This window comes from Adiantum capillus-veneris, chromosome 13, assembly GCF_014529385.1.
Source record: "Adiantum capillus-veneris isolate H3 chromosome 13, ASM1452938v2, whole genome shotgun sequence".
NCBI lineage: Eukaryota > Viridiplantae > Streptophyta > Polypodiopsida > Polypodiales > Pteridaceae > Adiantum > Adiantum capillus-veneris.
The window spans coordinates 43,042,661-43,057,031 of NC_140943.1; the positions used below are offsets into that span (position 1 = coordinate 43,042,661).

A 14,371-nucleotide genomic window follows, 5' to 3' on the forward strand; every position below is an offset into this window, starting at 1 on the left:
GACTTTGAAGTCTTGAAAGTGACCAAACACTTCACTTTTGTTACGCATGAAGTAGACCCATACTTTCCTTGTATGGTCATCAATGAAAGAGACATAATACCTGCAACCATGTATACTTGCAGTATCGGTTGGACCCCAAACATCTGTGTGCACCACCTCAAGTGGATTTTTACATACATTGCGCTCATGTGGAAATGAGCCCTTTGACTATTTTCCAAACTGGCATGCTGCACACACTTTATGCATACCATCGACCTTGAATTTGGGAAAACCTTTTACAATCTGTTTTGATTGCATGCTGCGCAATCTCTGCTCATTGACATGGCCAATGCGTTTGTGCCAAATGTCAACATCAGCCACAACACCTGTGCCCTGTGCAAATAATGCAGCTTTTACCTCAAGCATTTCTACATTCAGGGTAAACATTCTGCCCACACATTTTCCCTCTGTGATCAGCTTACAGCCATTCTGGAAATCTTCTACATAACAGCCATTTGGATTGAAGCGAACCTGCAAACCCTGCTCAACCATTTGTCCAACAGAAACAAGATTCTTTGTAATGTTTAGGACATGAAGTACATCTACTAAGTACTTTGATTTCCCACTCTTCATATTTAGAGGTATGTCCCCTACATGAGCTATGGGGTGAGTTGTGTCATCTCCTGTCTGCACATAGCCTGACACATCTGGTTTGCACATATCTCTAAACCACTCTCCACGAGACGTCATGTGATTAGAGGCACCTGAATCCACATACCAAACATCATCTTGGGTGGAATTCTCTGCAGTCATTGTATTCATTACATGCTGCATAACAAACATGCGCTCGCTTTTGCTGTCATCTGCATCTCTGCTAGTAGATGCATAGTTGCCATGTTCTCTCTTTCCACTTGCTTTTTCCTTTGGACAGTCATGTGACATATGACCTCTTTCACCACAAGTCCAACATTCTCTGCTATCTGCAGTATGTTGCTGCCTGCTTGATCCTGCAGCACGACCTCTTTGACTCCCCCTGCCTTGAGACTGGTTTCCCCTGCCACCTGTATTGTTTTGATTTGATTGACCTTCTTGAAATTGGCCCCTGCAACCCCTTGGGCCTCGACCACGACCTCTACCTCTACCTCTGTTGGAGTTAGAATAGAAGGCCTGTTCAGAATTATTTCTGCCATGAGAAGAAGATGTGTTAAGGTTCTTCTCCTCAAGAATAAGCATAGAAATCAAATCTTGGAACACGGGGATGTCGTCTCTTGTATTCATGGAAGACCTGAAATGTACATACTCATCTCCTAGACCATCCAAGCATGCACGGACAATGTCATCGTCTTCCAGTGAGACTTTAATAGATCCAAGAGCCTCAATGATACTCTTGATCTTCAAAGCATAATCATTGATGGAGAGGTTGTTCCTCTTAACCTGATTTAGCTCCGACTTTAGTTGAAGCTTCCTCGCCTTGGTGTTCACCTCAAACACTCTGCCTAAGTTTTTCCATGAAATGGCGGGGGTTTCAGCATCCTGTAGATAGCCCATCATGCCATCTGTGATTCTCATAGAAAGCCAATACATCACTTTGCTCTGGCCTTGTTGCCAGTCCCTCAAAGCTTTCCTTTGTTCTGCTGTAGCATTTGCCTCGGGAATCTCTGGTTCCTTTTCATTGTCTCCTTCTACATAGTCCCAATAACCTTTTCCTTTTAGGAAATTTGTTATTCTGAACTTCCATGCAGGGTAGTTATTTTTCTCAAGCTTCTCAGTAACAATCTGGCTGAAACCGTCAGACATCTTGAAGCACTAAGACAAAATAGCTGCAATCTGCAAAAACCTGCAAATCTGTTGAACCTGCTATCGTGGTACCTGTAACGCTTTCTACACTCAATGAGTGTCCACAATCAAGCGTACATACAACCATTGTACTTGTACAGTAAATCTCTGTATACTGCACTTTGGAGACCTATTCAGAAACTTGTACGAAAAACTGCATCTCGTCGTGGATTGCGAACAAAGGGATTGTGATGCTCTTGCTCTCTTAGCCTCTCTTGCCTGCACCAGGCTCTGATACCATGTAAAGAATGAGGATGCAAGAGAGCTACACAAGACAAGCACAAATCACACAGAGATGGAAAGCTTCTTCTTCTTCGTACAGAAAAGAGAGTACAAAATGACTAAGTGCTAAAACTGAAAAGTAGCACATATGTACATGCGGTCACTAAGTGTGAACACGCTAGAAGCGTACTGGGCTGGCACTATAAGTGTAGTCCAGCTGTAGAATCACTGGCATAGATCCTCTGTGTCGGTCACCTAACGCACCAGTGAGTAAATGTCGTAAGCGGCCAAGACCGGTAGTGGATGCCAGCTCAAGATGTAGAGCTCGACATCTCAACAGGAATGAGATGTTCTATTTAGATAGCTATTCTAGGTTGGGTTAGTTGAGCTAGATAAATTAGTTCAGGGAGTCGGACTGTAGACAACATATCAGATAGAGACACTAATACTGAAATGGAAATGGAAATAGAGATATGGAAATGACACATAGACTGGAACTTGAACTGAAATTGGATTATATTTAGATCAGTACAACTAGAATGGAGTACAAGATGAGGTAACAAGTTGCTTTGGGCTTAACGAAAAAAGAGTACAAGAGAATAATGAGCTCCAATACACTAGACACTAGACGCAAGAGCACAATACAAGGAATACAATGATTCTCGTCAAATGAAGTAATGGCTCCTGTTTATAGCTATCACACTGGGTCACTGATTGACTGTCTATTGTGCAGTTACTGTAGTAACTGGCTTGATAATTACCACCGCCAATATGAATTCCTGTTTGGGGGCTATTCCCATCGTTTACATAACGGCTTTTCCATTTGACCAACACACAAGCCAACGCAAGCTCCAAAAGCTCTCGTCATTGCCTATGCACTATTTCAATCCATTTCTTTTATATTAGTTCTCCTCCAATTCACATTATCAAATCTCTTTGATATTATCGAGTGCCCATAGGGGCCACGGTAAGCCCAGTATGCTTATATGGGTGTTCTTGAAGCTGTTCAAAGCTATAATTCACAAAAAGAGATTCTTAGAAATCTAGTACTAAAAAAGAAACCTTAAGTTCCCAACATAAAACATTCCCTTTTAGCCAATCTTCAAGAAATGAAACAATATTGTTGCAAAATTCAAGCATACTGTCATGAATTTCTATTAGTCTTAAGGCTAAACAAAAGCACACTTTTCACAAACACTCGGCTTAGTTTTTCCTTGTGGAATCACAATGTCATACAAATAAAATTTCAAGATACCATGGTTTTCCCACCAGCCACTTATGTTGTTATAGGTCTAGCTTGTTCTTAATTCAAGCTCAACTTTTGCAAGCATTTTGGAGATAGAAAGGAAGGAGCACTACCATAGTCTCTTTGATGTGTGGTTGACGTTTGAATAATAACAAATTGTCGCTGTGCTCTAGAGTTGTAAATAGCTACATAAATAGTTGATCTCTCTTCTTCTTCACAAGAGTAGGCTATCCTATGGTTGCATATGCATGTGAATTCTTTCCTTGACCTATTCCAAAGGCCATATATGCTCTTCCTCACCCCCTGCCTCATCCACGATTACATCTTCCAAGGTGGTATCTACGGTATGCCTTAGTGTCGCAACTACTCTATTAGTTAAATGTAGACATCTATTGCAGTAATGTCCCAACTCCCCACATTCAAAGCATCAAACAAACAAGTATAGAGGATTTTAGGCATTAGCAGCATAAGCTCTTTGTGGTTGTTTATCATTGTGGAATCTTCTTGGCTACCTAGCACCATTAAATCTTTGATTTTATTCAAATATCCTTTTAATCCAGTTCTCCTTCATCAAGTTCTTAGCTTGCATTAAAGTGTTTTGTACAGTGGTGAGTTTTATGGCTTCTTGTTGCAAACTAATTGGTTCCCTTAGACCTTGACAAAAGCAAGTCATCTGCTATATTATGGTTATTGGTGGTGTATAACGTCTAAGCCCTACAAACATTTGTTGTGTTATGGTTATTGGGGTGTATAACGTCTAAGCTTTACAAACATTTAGTATTTTTTAGGTATAAGCTATATTGTTTTTAGCAAGAAAACTCGTTCATTTTTATTGCATCGTGGATAGGAGGTACTATCTCTCCTTCACTATTTGTTTAATCTCCCACCAACTTTGGGAGTTTTCTAATACTATCCTATGTCACACCAATGTTGTTTTGCATATACAATCAGGATTCTTTTACTATTTCAGTCACAATTTTATTCATACAACTCTTCAAATATCACACGAACAATTTTTTCTCAAATAAAGTTTAATGAATGCATTTCTATCTTTGAACAAAATAAAATATCCATTGTTATAAATAGCGAACACAAACTTTCTTTGTCTAACAAGCAAATCCTTTGCAAAGTTTTTCTTCTTCGCTAACCACAAAGCCAAAAAAATATTTTTCTTTTATTAGCTGCTAGGGGTGCTCCTTGCTCACCACGAGATACAAGATCATTAACCATAGCTTATTCTCCACTAACTGTGAGATCCTCTTGCTAAACTGCAAGTTCCATTCAGCAATAAAATGCCTTGTGAATAACTTCCTTTCCAATGGGTAACTTTTAGTGGTAATCAAACACGTTTACCTTGGATAAAACAATATTTTCACCATACAAGAAACTACTTCAACTTGATTTAGAAAACACGTGCTTGTCTCTTGTGGTGATAGGCACATTCTTGGACATTTTATGACACCTTAAGTTTTCCATACTAAGGTCAACTTATGTATGACAATGTAAACACTTATAGTTTGACTTACTAAAATAGGTGCAGGTGCAACAACCACCTGCAGTTGAAGGTGGCCATCAATAATTTCATTCATCAATGCCACAGGTTGAGGGTTTACTGGAGCTTCAAGCATGGTGTAGGAACTTTGCATTCTCTTCTTTGGTGGGGCTCTCTCTCATGCAGTACACTTAAAAGACAAAGGGGTGAAATACTGAAGTCAGTCAAAACCACTTGGATGTTAGTTGTTGCAAGAAAAAAATATACAAATAAAAAATTTCAAAATACATAACAACATGACTAGTGTCAGGTTTATACATCTATTTACCTAAGAACACACCCTACTATATACACAATCATAGGTAGAAAGGAAACCATGCTTTACATACCACTTTCAAGTATCAAAAATCATGAAATTAGAAAGGGATAATTATAATGATGTGACTAAGGTAAACCCAAAATCACACAAAACTAAGGATTGTAATCCCTAATTACTAGAGCATGCATCCATAATACACCACCCTACATGCATACTTAACTAGTTCTAGTTATTCCTTCATATGGTTATTATACACATGCTTTAGCATAGGTCGATAGAAAATTTAAGCTTATCACCACATTCTTTTGAGGATATAGACAACAAGGAGGTTTAACTTAGTGGTTAGTTACCTTGTGATTAAGTGCTTTTTGATTAAAACACTACTAAGATGAGTGGCCTCCCTAAAAGCTTTTTCAATGAATGATTGTCCCTCTTGCATAGACAACAATGCCAATGAAGTCTGAAAATTAATCAATATACATGCATAAGGAAGCCTTTCCCTACAGTACCCATATACTTATCTTGCATTCTACACTTCAATGAATGCTCATTAATGTCAAGAAATAATATTAAGGGCTTAAACCATACATAATTTTTGTCCAATGTGAGGTCTTCCCTTTGGTTATTCAAAACTTTAGCAAACATAATCTTCATATTTTTTGACTTGTAGAAAATACATGCCACTATGTGAATAAATTTATTAATGAGATCTCTTCCTCAACACATGAGAAGAAAAAATAATGTAAAGCTAATAAATAGGTATTAATTTGTATGCTTATTAGCACATACTTCTAAAAGCTAGACAAAATCCATACAATATGCACTCCTAGAGAACTCTGATAGAGCATGTATAACTTGATCGAGATGACCTCATGTTAGAGTTACTCTTCACAAGAGGTGAAAAGAAATCTTGTCATGTGTGAATACAAGCAAAAATGTATATTTTGGAGATGAGCTACCCTCTCAATTTTAATTTTCTACAAGTATTATTGGTTTTGGTAGGTGATTATAGTTTCATATTTGTATTCTGCTCATTCTCTAATTTGGATATTACCTCTTGATCATGTTCTCAATTGGGTTAAGTCGATTCTTTTTGTGCATATAAATTCACATTTTAAACTATGAATGTATGGTTGGCATGGTGTGTGCAAAGTTACATCAAGTCCATGAATGTATAGTTGGTTATGCGGTGTGCAAAGTTACGTCAAGTCCATGCATGTGTGAATTTGCAAAATTAAACTAGAAGTGTATGAGTGAGTACTAAACATACATGGACCATGTATGTCTATTTGCCGCAAGTTGGGGACTCCTTTGTAAACCAGAGACTGCCTTATATCAACATTAAGTATTGTCTTACCATGTCATAGATGAACAAAGGGAAGTTGGAAAGTCAATTGGCTCAAAAATGTTGAAATAAGGTCGGTGAAGAAGCTCACCTTGTAAATTATTGGTGGAGCATTCATGATTGCAATATAATAAGTTTTGATTTTGCACCAATGCATTCAATAACATCGGGTCACTTTGACATTTATAGATTTTTATAGGCATATGAATACTTAAAATTCAATGTCTGTGAATTAAATATCAAGATTTTATAATCTTCCACATTTTCTTCCAAGCATTCATGAAACAATGATGATGATAAGTTCTCACTTGCTGTGGAGGCATCTCGAGCTCTTTATTACATTCGTGTACATAATTCACAGAGAAACTGAAGGCTCACACGTGCATTTTAAAGCAAAAACTGAAAAGAAAGTGACATAAGGCTCTAAAACAAAGGGAATAGATAATTAAAATTTATACGCCTTTCCCCTTCTCGCTCTAGCATGTTTAAAGATGCCAATAACTAACTGATCACCTTCTTCCTCGCGAATGCACCTTTGTTTTACCAAATATTTGCAAGATTCAATATACACAAATAAATTTCACTATTCATATCGATTCAATACATAGAGGTGGGTGGTATATGCAACCAACACATGGGTGCATATGGAATAGGGCAGCATTAAGTACCCAGCAAGCTTACTCACATTGCCAAATCCTTGGGTACAATGCATGACAATTATCACAAGTAAAAACGAGTCAATAAGGGCGGCCTCTAAGTTGTTGACAGCAAATACCAGGGGCAACCAAATCAAATTCAAAAGCAATTGCACTGCATAAAGTGCTAATAAGCTCTTCTTTTTTATAGGCGACCCAACTCGATAGATGATGCTACTTGCACACCCCATCATGAGATAGCAAGCCATGGCCACTACATGCCACAGACCCGTTTCATGCCCTGCAATCGCCCACCTTGGCTTCTTTATTGTTGAGGACTTCTGTATGTATGGGATTAGACTTCCCATGATTGAAGAACCACACAAAACAGGTACTATGATACATATTAGAAGAGATGTTGTGTAGTCTATCATTCTTCTAATTCGACTACGTTGTCGGGGTTGCCCCAAGTCAAAAGAAACCCTTCTTTCAGTTCTACTCATCCTTATCTATAATCGTTGTGTTGATGCCCCTTACAAAAAAATCCACTTTTGCATTAGTGAAAATGGCTCATTAATGCAATGAATATTGAAATAATCACGCTTCATATTTCTCTCGTAGCAAACTTGAAATAGATGCAACTATTTTGCAGTTGGTCAAATCAAAACGTGTATGTACATGGGGTTGAGATTTTCAAGAAAGAAAAAGCAATATTCTATTCAGTCTTGTTGAGTCTCGAACTCATAACTAGACATATGATGACAGAAAGCATGCTCAATAATATAAGCAATCATTCGGTCACACAATTCTCCCAAAGCTTTGACGGTTGAATTTATGCTCATGATATTTAGAATGACCAATTAGAGAATGGGAGAAAAACATGGTGGCAGTTTATAAATACCATACTATTTAAGCTACACCGAAATTCCAAAAGAGGTATGACATTCATGAAGATAAACAATGAGCAAAGAAAAGGGACGGAAAAACTCAGCAATCAAAAATAAGCCACGAGCTTAGCTAACAATGTAGCATCAACATCCCATTTGATTAAAATATATTGGTTCTTCCAATAAATGCTCTCTCGTGGTTCACTATCCGTAAACCCTCCATATCAATTACGTTCAAGGCCTAATTTAAAAACCCTATATCTGCAGAACTTTCATGAATACAACTCGCCCTTTTTACTTTCCATTTGTGTATCTCCCCTTTGATTGGTACCCTTTTGGTATGTTGAATACGCATACACCCAACATTTTGCCCATCGATCTACTTGCTGGTGTATTTCCGCTGCTTCATAATCAGCACTATCTACCGGACTTTGTCTGCTATGAGGAGTGTTAGGGAGAAGTGGATGCATAACTTCTGAAGGCAGTCCCCCCTAATGTGCGAAAAAACCAAGCAACATCATCCCACTCACATAGCCACATACATGTACAAGAGTGTAATCTTCCTATGTGGATAATTGTTTTGAGGCTCTCCCGGCGCGATAGAGCCGAAGGTCACGGCATTGTCCTGCACTAACCTTGTCATAACGGTATGTGACATAGTGTGGTTTAGTCCCACCATGCCCTTTTATTTCCTCTTCTTCTACCCACAAGAAGATTTAGAAATTTTCTCATGTAGGAACACGGAGTCTTTTCTAGTGTTTTTCTTACAATGAATAACATCACGAGCTTCTGTTCGAGAGGCACCGCATACCTAGCTAGCTAGGTACGATTGGGGGCAGGGGACCACCGGCCCGGTGGGTACGATTGGGGACAAGGGACCACCGGCCCCCCCACCAGGCCGGCGGTCCCCTGCCCCCAATCGTACCTAGCTAGGTATGCAGTGCCTCCCTCACAGAAGCTCATGATGTTGAGGTAAGTCACAATGTGGGAATTCTTGTGAGAATTTGTCCAAAACTTCTTGTAACCATGCATGTATTTAAAAGGGTAATCTTGGTCTCTAGCTAAAACCGAAACAGTCTCTCTCTCTCTCTCTCTCTCTCTCTCTCTCTCTCTCTCTCTCTCTCTCACACACACACACACCAAGAGCGAAGAATAAAGCCTTACCAGGGAAGAACCACAGATGACCAAAGCGGAGGCTTCTGCAAGCTACAGCACTCTGTGGTCTAAAATAAGCCTGCAAGAGCTTTGCTTGCATTTCTTTCAACCTACGCGCCCACTAAAGCATCACGTTTGAAGGAAGGGATCCTTCTCGCGAGTGTGTTAGAGAGAAACAATCGTCGCTCCTCCCCCGGCCCCTAACGCACACACATTTTGTACACTAGTAGGAGAAGAAATATGGGGCCAATCCCTCTAAATTGCCAAGTTAAAGCACGTGACAATCCGGATCTACAAGGATGACACCATGGAAAGTGGAGGACACGTCATACGGCACCTTGATTCAAATTTAGAACGATAGGATCTGCGTGCATTAGCTTATCTTGATCTTCTTGTCATGCATAGATCAAGAAGGCATGATAAGTGCATACCCTGTTACAACTTTAGTCCCCACTTCCAGCTTATATGAGTCATAATACACTTTCAATCATTTTGCAACTCAACTTTCTTGTATTACCGTTTTGAAAGTAATCTTCTATGTTATTTTGCCCTCTTACTTCTGCCTCCAGTTTTGTTCTTGCACATGGCTCACATCACACATCTACCTCATCACTCTAGACCAATATGTGTGGCATGTTATATTGTCAATAGTTATGGGTCTACAACTACCCATGCCACATGTAGGGTTTTACAGATAGGTGATCTCCACCCCTAGTTTTGGAGGTAAGACCCAATCCTAACATTGAGCTCACATGCGCATGGCACAAGAGCACGGGAGACTCATTAGATATGGCAGCTACAAGTACCAGCAAGCAAACAACACAATTCAAAAAAATCAATGGGAATAATTATGCCCTATTGAAATGGAGGATGCAAATTGTCATGGAAGACAAGGGCTTAGGGGATATAGTGAGAGGCGAGGAGGTGGTGATTGATGAGGAAGGTGACTTGGAGGAATTTCTCTCCTATCAGAGGAGAGAGCACCTAGTACATGTCCTCATCAGTCTCAGCCTTGATGATGGACCAGTAGAGGAGGTGCGACACGAAGCAAGGGCAAAGGGTGCATGGGACGACTTGGCAGCCATGTATGAGCCAAAGGATTTAGCCAGTGATTTGAGGCTTGTAAGGGAGATGATAAATCTTAGGATAGAGGACACATATTAAGTAAAAGAGGATGTGAAAAATCTTAGGGCTATTGCTAAAGAGCTAGCTATGATTGGAGATCTAGTGTCAAAGAAAGAACTAATATTCATGCTATTAAACAACCTACTTCATTGCATATGCCCACTTGGTAGTTAACATAGATCTGGAAAAGAGGAGGCAAGGGACCTAGAATATATCTTATGTAGAATGGACCAAGAGGAACTAAGGCTAGACTTGGATAGGGATAGATACTCAAAGACAACACTCCTTGCTACAAGTGATTGAAGGGGCAAACCAACAAGTGACTAAGAAAAGGTAGAGGCAAAAAACAATGGGTGGTCCATGACCATAATGAAATCATGTGCCACGTCTCCAAGTAAAAGGAGCATATAGCAAGAGAGAGTGCCAAGAAGCTGATTGAGCTTAGAAAGAAGAATAACAAGCCTCCCATGTGTAGGATGAAGATATTATTTTGCAAGTATGACTCCTTTGGCAACCCAACAAGAGTTTATCTGGTTGGAGACAATGGGATCATTGATGTTTTTGGTATATGGGATATACACTACAAGAGGTACTTAATAGTTTCGACGCTCGGAGTGCGACGATCAAATGTGAAAAACCACGGCGTCGCTATAGGCGTCGCTATGGGCATCGCTAAATTACAAGTAACTTAGCGACGCTCATAGCGACGCATATAGCGACGTTGTCAGGGCTAAAAAAAATAACCGAGAGCGTCCGAAAAATCAGATCTCATATCCGAGTTTTCGACGCACGCTCAAGCAAGCAAGGTAATGCACGCTCTCCCTCTCTCTCTCTCTTTCTTCTCCACACACACACATACACACACACACACGAGGAGAGGAAGGAGAGCGAGGTGTGCTCCTTCCCTCTCCTCACTCTCATGTTCCCTTCCCCTGTCTCTCTCTCTCTCTCTCTCTCTCTCTCTCTCTCTCTCTCTCTCACACACACACACACACACATTGTGTTTTTTATAGAGAGAGAGAGAGAGAGAGAGAGAGAGAGCACAAGCATAAACAAAAAACGCACACACACATGCATAAACAAAAAATGCACACACATTGAGAGAGGAAAAGAGAGAGAGAGAGAGAGCATGCATAAACTAAAAACACACACACACATGCATAAACAAAGAATGCACACACACATTGAGAGAGGAAAAGAGAGAGAGAGAGAGAGAAGAAGAAGAAGAAGAAGAAGAAGAGAGTCTTAACATCGTAGGAAACTATCCCAAGAGACCTTAAAGATCTAGTCGACAGGAGTTGAACTCAAGACCTGTTATTCATGAGGGAAATTTCATAACCAATCTATCACACTTCGGTGATAGAAAAGTTATACCATTTTTCTCCTTTTTTTATTGACGTGCACACACACCCGAGAAGAAGAGAGTTTAATTTAACGTCGTATGAAACTAATTAAAGAGACCTAAAGATCTAGTCGACGAGGAGTTGACTCAAGACCTGTTATACAAGAGGGAAATGGCATAACCAATCTACCACACTTGGGTGATAGAAAGGTTATACCATTTTTCTCTTTTTATTGGCACACACACACACACACACAAGAAGAAGAGAGTTTTAACGTCGTAGGAAACTATTCCAAAAGACGTTAAAGATTAGGTTAGATGTAGACTTACGTTAAATTAGTTTAGGTTTATTTAAGTTAACTTAGATTAAATTTATGTTTATTTTAGTTAGATTTAGGTTTATTTACGTTAAATTTAGATTTACGTTATATTAGATTAGATTTAGGTTTATTTACGTTATTTACCTGTTATTGAAGAGGGAAATGGCATAACCAATCTACCACACTTGGGTGATAGAAAGGTTATACCATTTTTTTCTTTTTATCGTTTAAGATAAGGTTAGATTTAGATTTACGTTAGATTAGCTTTATGTTTATTTAAGTTAGATTAGATTATATTTAGGTTTATTTTGAGTACATTGAAGGATTATACTGCCTACACGTTTGAGAGTGGCCGGTGTCTCGGTCACTGCGTCGGAGATGCTTAGGAGTGATTCGAACACTGCGTCGGGGTCACCTAGAGGCAAAGAATGAAATATCAGCAAGTAGGGGGCAGAAGAGAAGTCGAAGCAGCATGCCCAAGAAGAGGGCACTCATGGAGAGTTGCTCCCAAGCTCTAAGGAGAGTCAGACGGCTTCGCAGAAGTTCCAAGAGACGTGCAAGCAAGCAAGCGGGTCCACGCAAGAACTACTGCACAGCTACTTTGAAAGCGCCATTTTTTCAAGCGATGATCGCTTTGTTCTCAGAATAATTTTGCTGGGAGAGACCACCTCCCTGATGGGCAAACTGGAGAAAGCTTGCAGATTGTCAGAGGAGAAACACTCTAGATCTCGCATTGCAGCTCTAAAAGCTGAGAAGAAGAGTTTGGTATGTCTTTTACCCTTCAATAGAGCGAATCACCACATGTTCAATTAGGTTAATTCAAGATAAGATTCTGGATTGAGTTTTTATATTAGAGTCTAACTTTGAGATTACGGTAAAAAAGTTAGAGTTAGACAAACGGTGAAAAGATCTACTGTGAAAAGATGTTAAGATGCTGTGAAATGCTACAGCTAGAGAAGAGGCAAAGGGATTTTGTCCACTACATGAAGTATCATGTAGACGTGGGTGTGTAGATTTCTTGTACCCACAAATATAGGCATTGACCAATAAAGACGAGATTATAACCCGGTGGTTCTGATCTCCGTGCACCTCTAGACCGAGGAGTGCGGAGATTGGACATGACTAGAGAATGTGAGGTAGTTTACAGTGTGAACAAAGAGAGAGAGAGAGAGAGAGAGAGAGAGAGAGAGAGAGAGAGATAAAAGACGAAGAATGCCAATAGAAGATTAAATTTGTTGTCCAGGTTATAAGATTTTTACCCTCATTATGAGTAGTAACGAGGATGTGGGACCGTCCAACCGAAACACCTATCTCTGAACGAGGATCTTATGTCCTTGTAATCATTTCAAGCATGCTGTGCGACGGACAAGACGCGTTTCTTTGCAGCACGTTTGCGAATTTGGTGAGTTCGATCCATCTATTTTATAGATCGAGTTGTTGCCAGTTATAACTCGTCGGACTCTGACGTTGGCCAACATTCAGCAATCTTGCAACCCAATAGTTGTGTTCGCTGGCGCTTTGGTCAAGCAGCATATGTGAGGCCACAAGATGTAGCCTCTGACAGCTCGGGGGATGATCATACAGACCACATTCCCAACGAGGCAATGTTTGAGCCTGAGATTGATGAAATGATCGAGACGATCATGGATTCAGAAAGGCTTATCTATGATGATATGAAAAGTGAAGCCGATACGCCATTGTATAATGGAGCATGTGTGTCTAGATTGAAAGAGCTCCTGGTTCTTCTCAACATGCAGGCAAAGTTTGGATGGAGTGACACTAGCGTCACAACGCTTTTCAGGTGATCTATTACAATTAGTTTACTTTAATAAAACTCTAAATGTATAATGATCTGATAGATTTTTACACAATTGTACCGTATTTTTATGTTGTGTAGATTGCTCAAAGAGCACATACTACCAGCTGATAATGTGATGCCAGATTCCCGAGAGGAAGCAAGAAAGATTTTGCGAAACTTGGGGATGGATTATAATTCGATCCACGCTTGTCCTAATGACTGCATTCTTTTCAGAGGGGAATACATAGACATGGAGAAGTGTCCGAAATGTGATTCCGAGAGATATCGAGTAGATCTCCACGGAACAAAAATTCCGCAAAAGGTTTTGCGAAATTTTCCTCTGCTTCCTCGCATCAATCATTTCTTCAAATGTAAGTCCATGGCCGCCCTATCATCATGGCATGAGGAGAATAAATCTTCGAATGGTGTGCTACGGATTCGTGCAGATTGCGCAGCCTGGAAACATATAGATGGAACATGGTCGGATTTTGCCAGGGAAGCTCGAAATTTGTGCTTAGGCCTGGCTATGGATGGCGTAAATCCATTTGGTCAAAGATCAACATCTTACAGTGTATGGCCCGTTGTCATCGTCAACTACAACATTCCCCCGTGGTTGACTACGTAGAAGGGGCACCTATGGCTAAGCTTGATTGTGCCGGGGAGATATAAA

The 14,371-nt window shown here is 39.9% G+C and overlaps 1 protein-coding gene across 1 annotated transcript; it reads right to left on the bottom strand.

Annotated features, from left to right (window-relative positions):
- Nucleotides 1-7,005: 7,005 nt before the first annotated feature.
- LOC147443882 (uncharacterized) lies at nt 7,006-9,303 on the bottom strand. Its single transcript, XM_086527747.1, has 2 exons — nt 9,126-9,303; nt 7,006-7,606 (listed from the first exon to the last, which is right to left on the bottom strand). Exon 2 carries the CDS (start codon nt 7,575-7,577, stop codon nt 7,023-7,025), a length of 555 nt encoding a protein of 184 aa, XP_086383873.1. The 5' UTR covers nt 7,578-7,606; nt 9,126-9,303; the 3' UTR covers nt 7,006-7,022.
- Between the last annotated feature and the right edge of the window lie 5,068 nt (nt 9,304-14,371).

What these genes read in the sequence shown, in the direction of transcription:
- LOC147443882 (XM_086527747.1), bottom strand. Translation starts at nt 7,577, where the DNA reads ATGAGTAGAACTGAAAGAAGGGTTTCTTTTGACTTGGGGCAACCCCGA.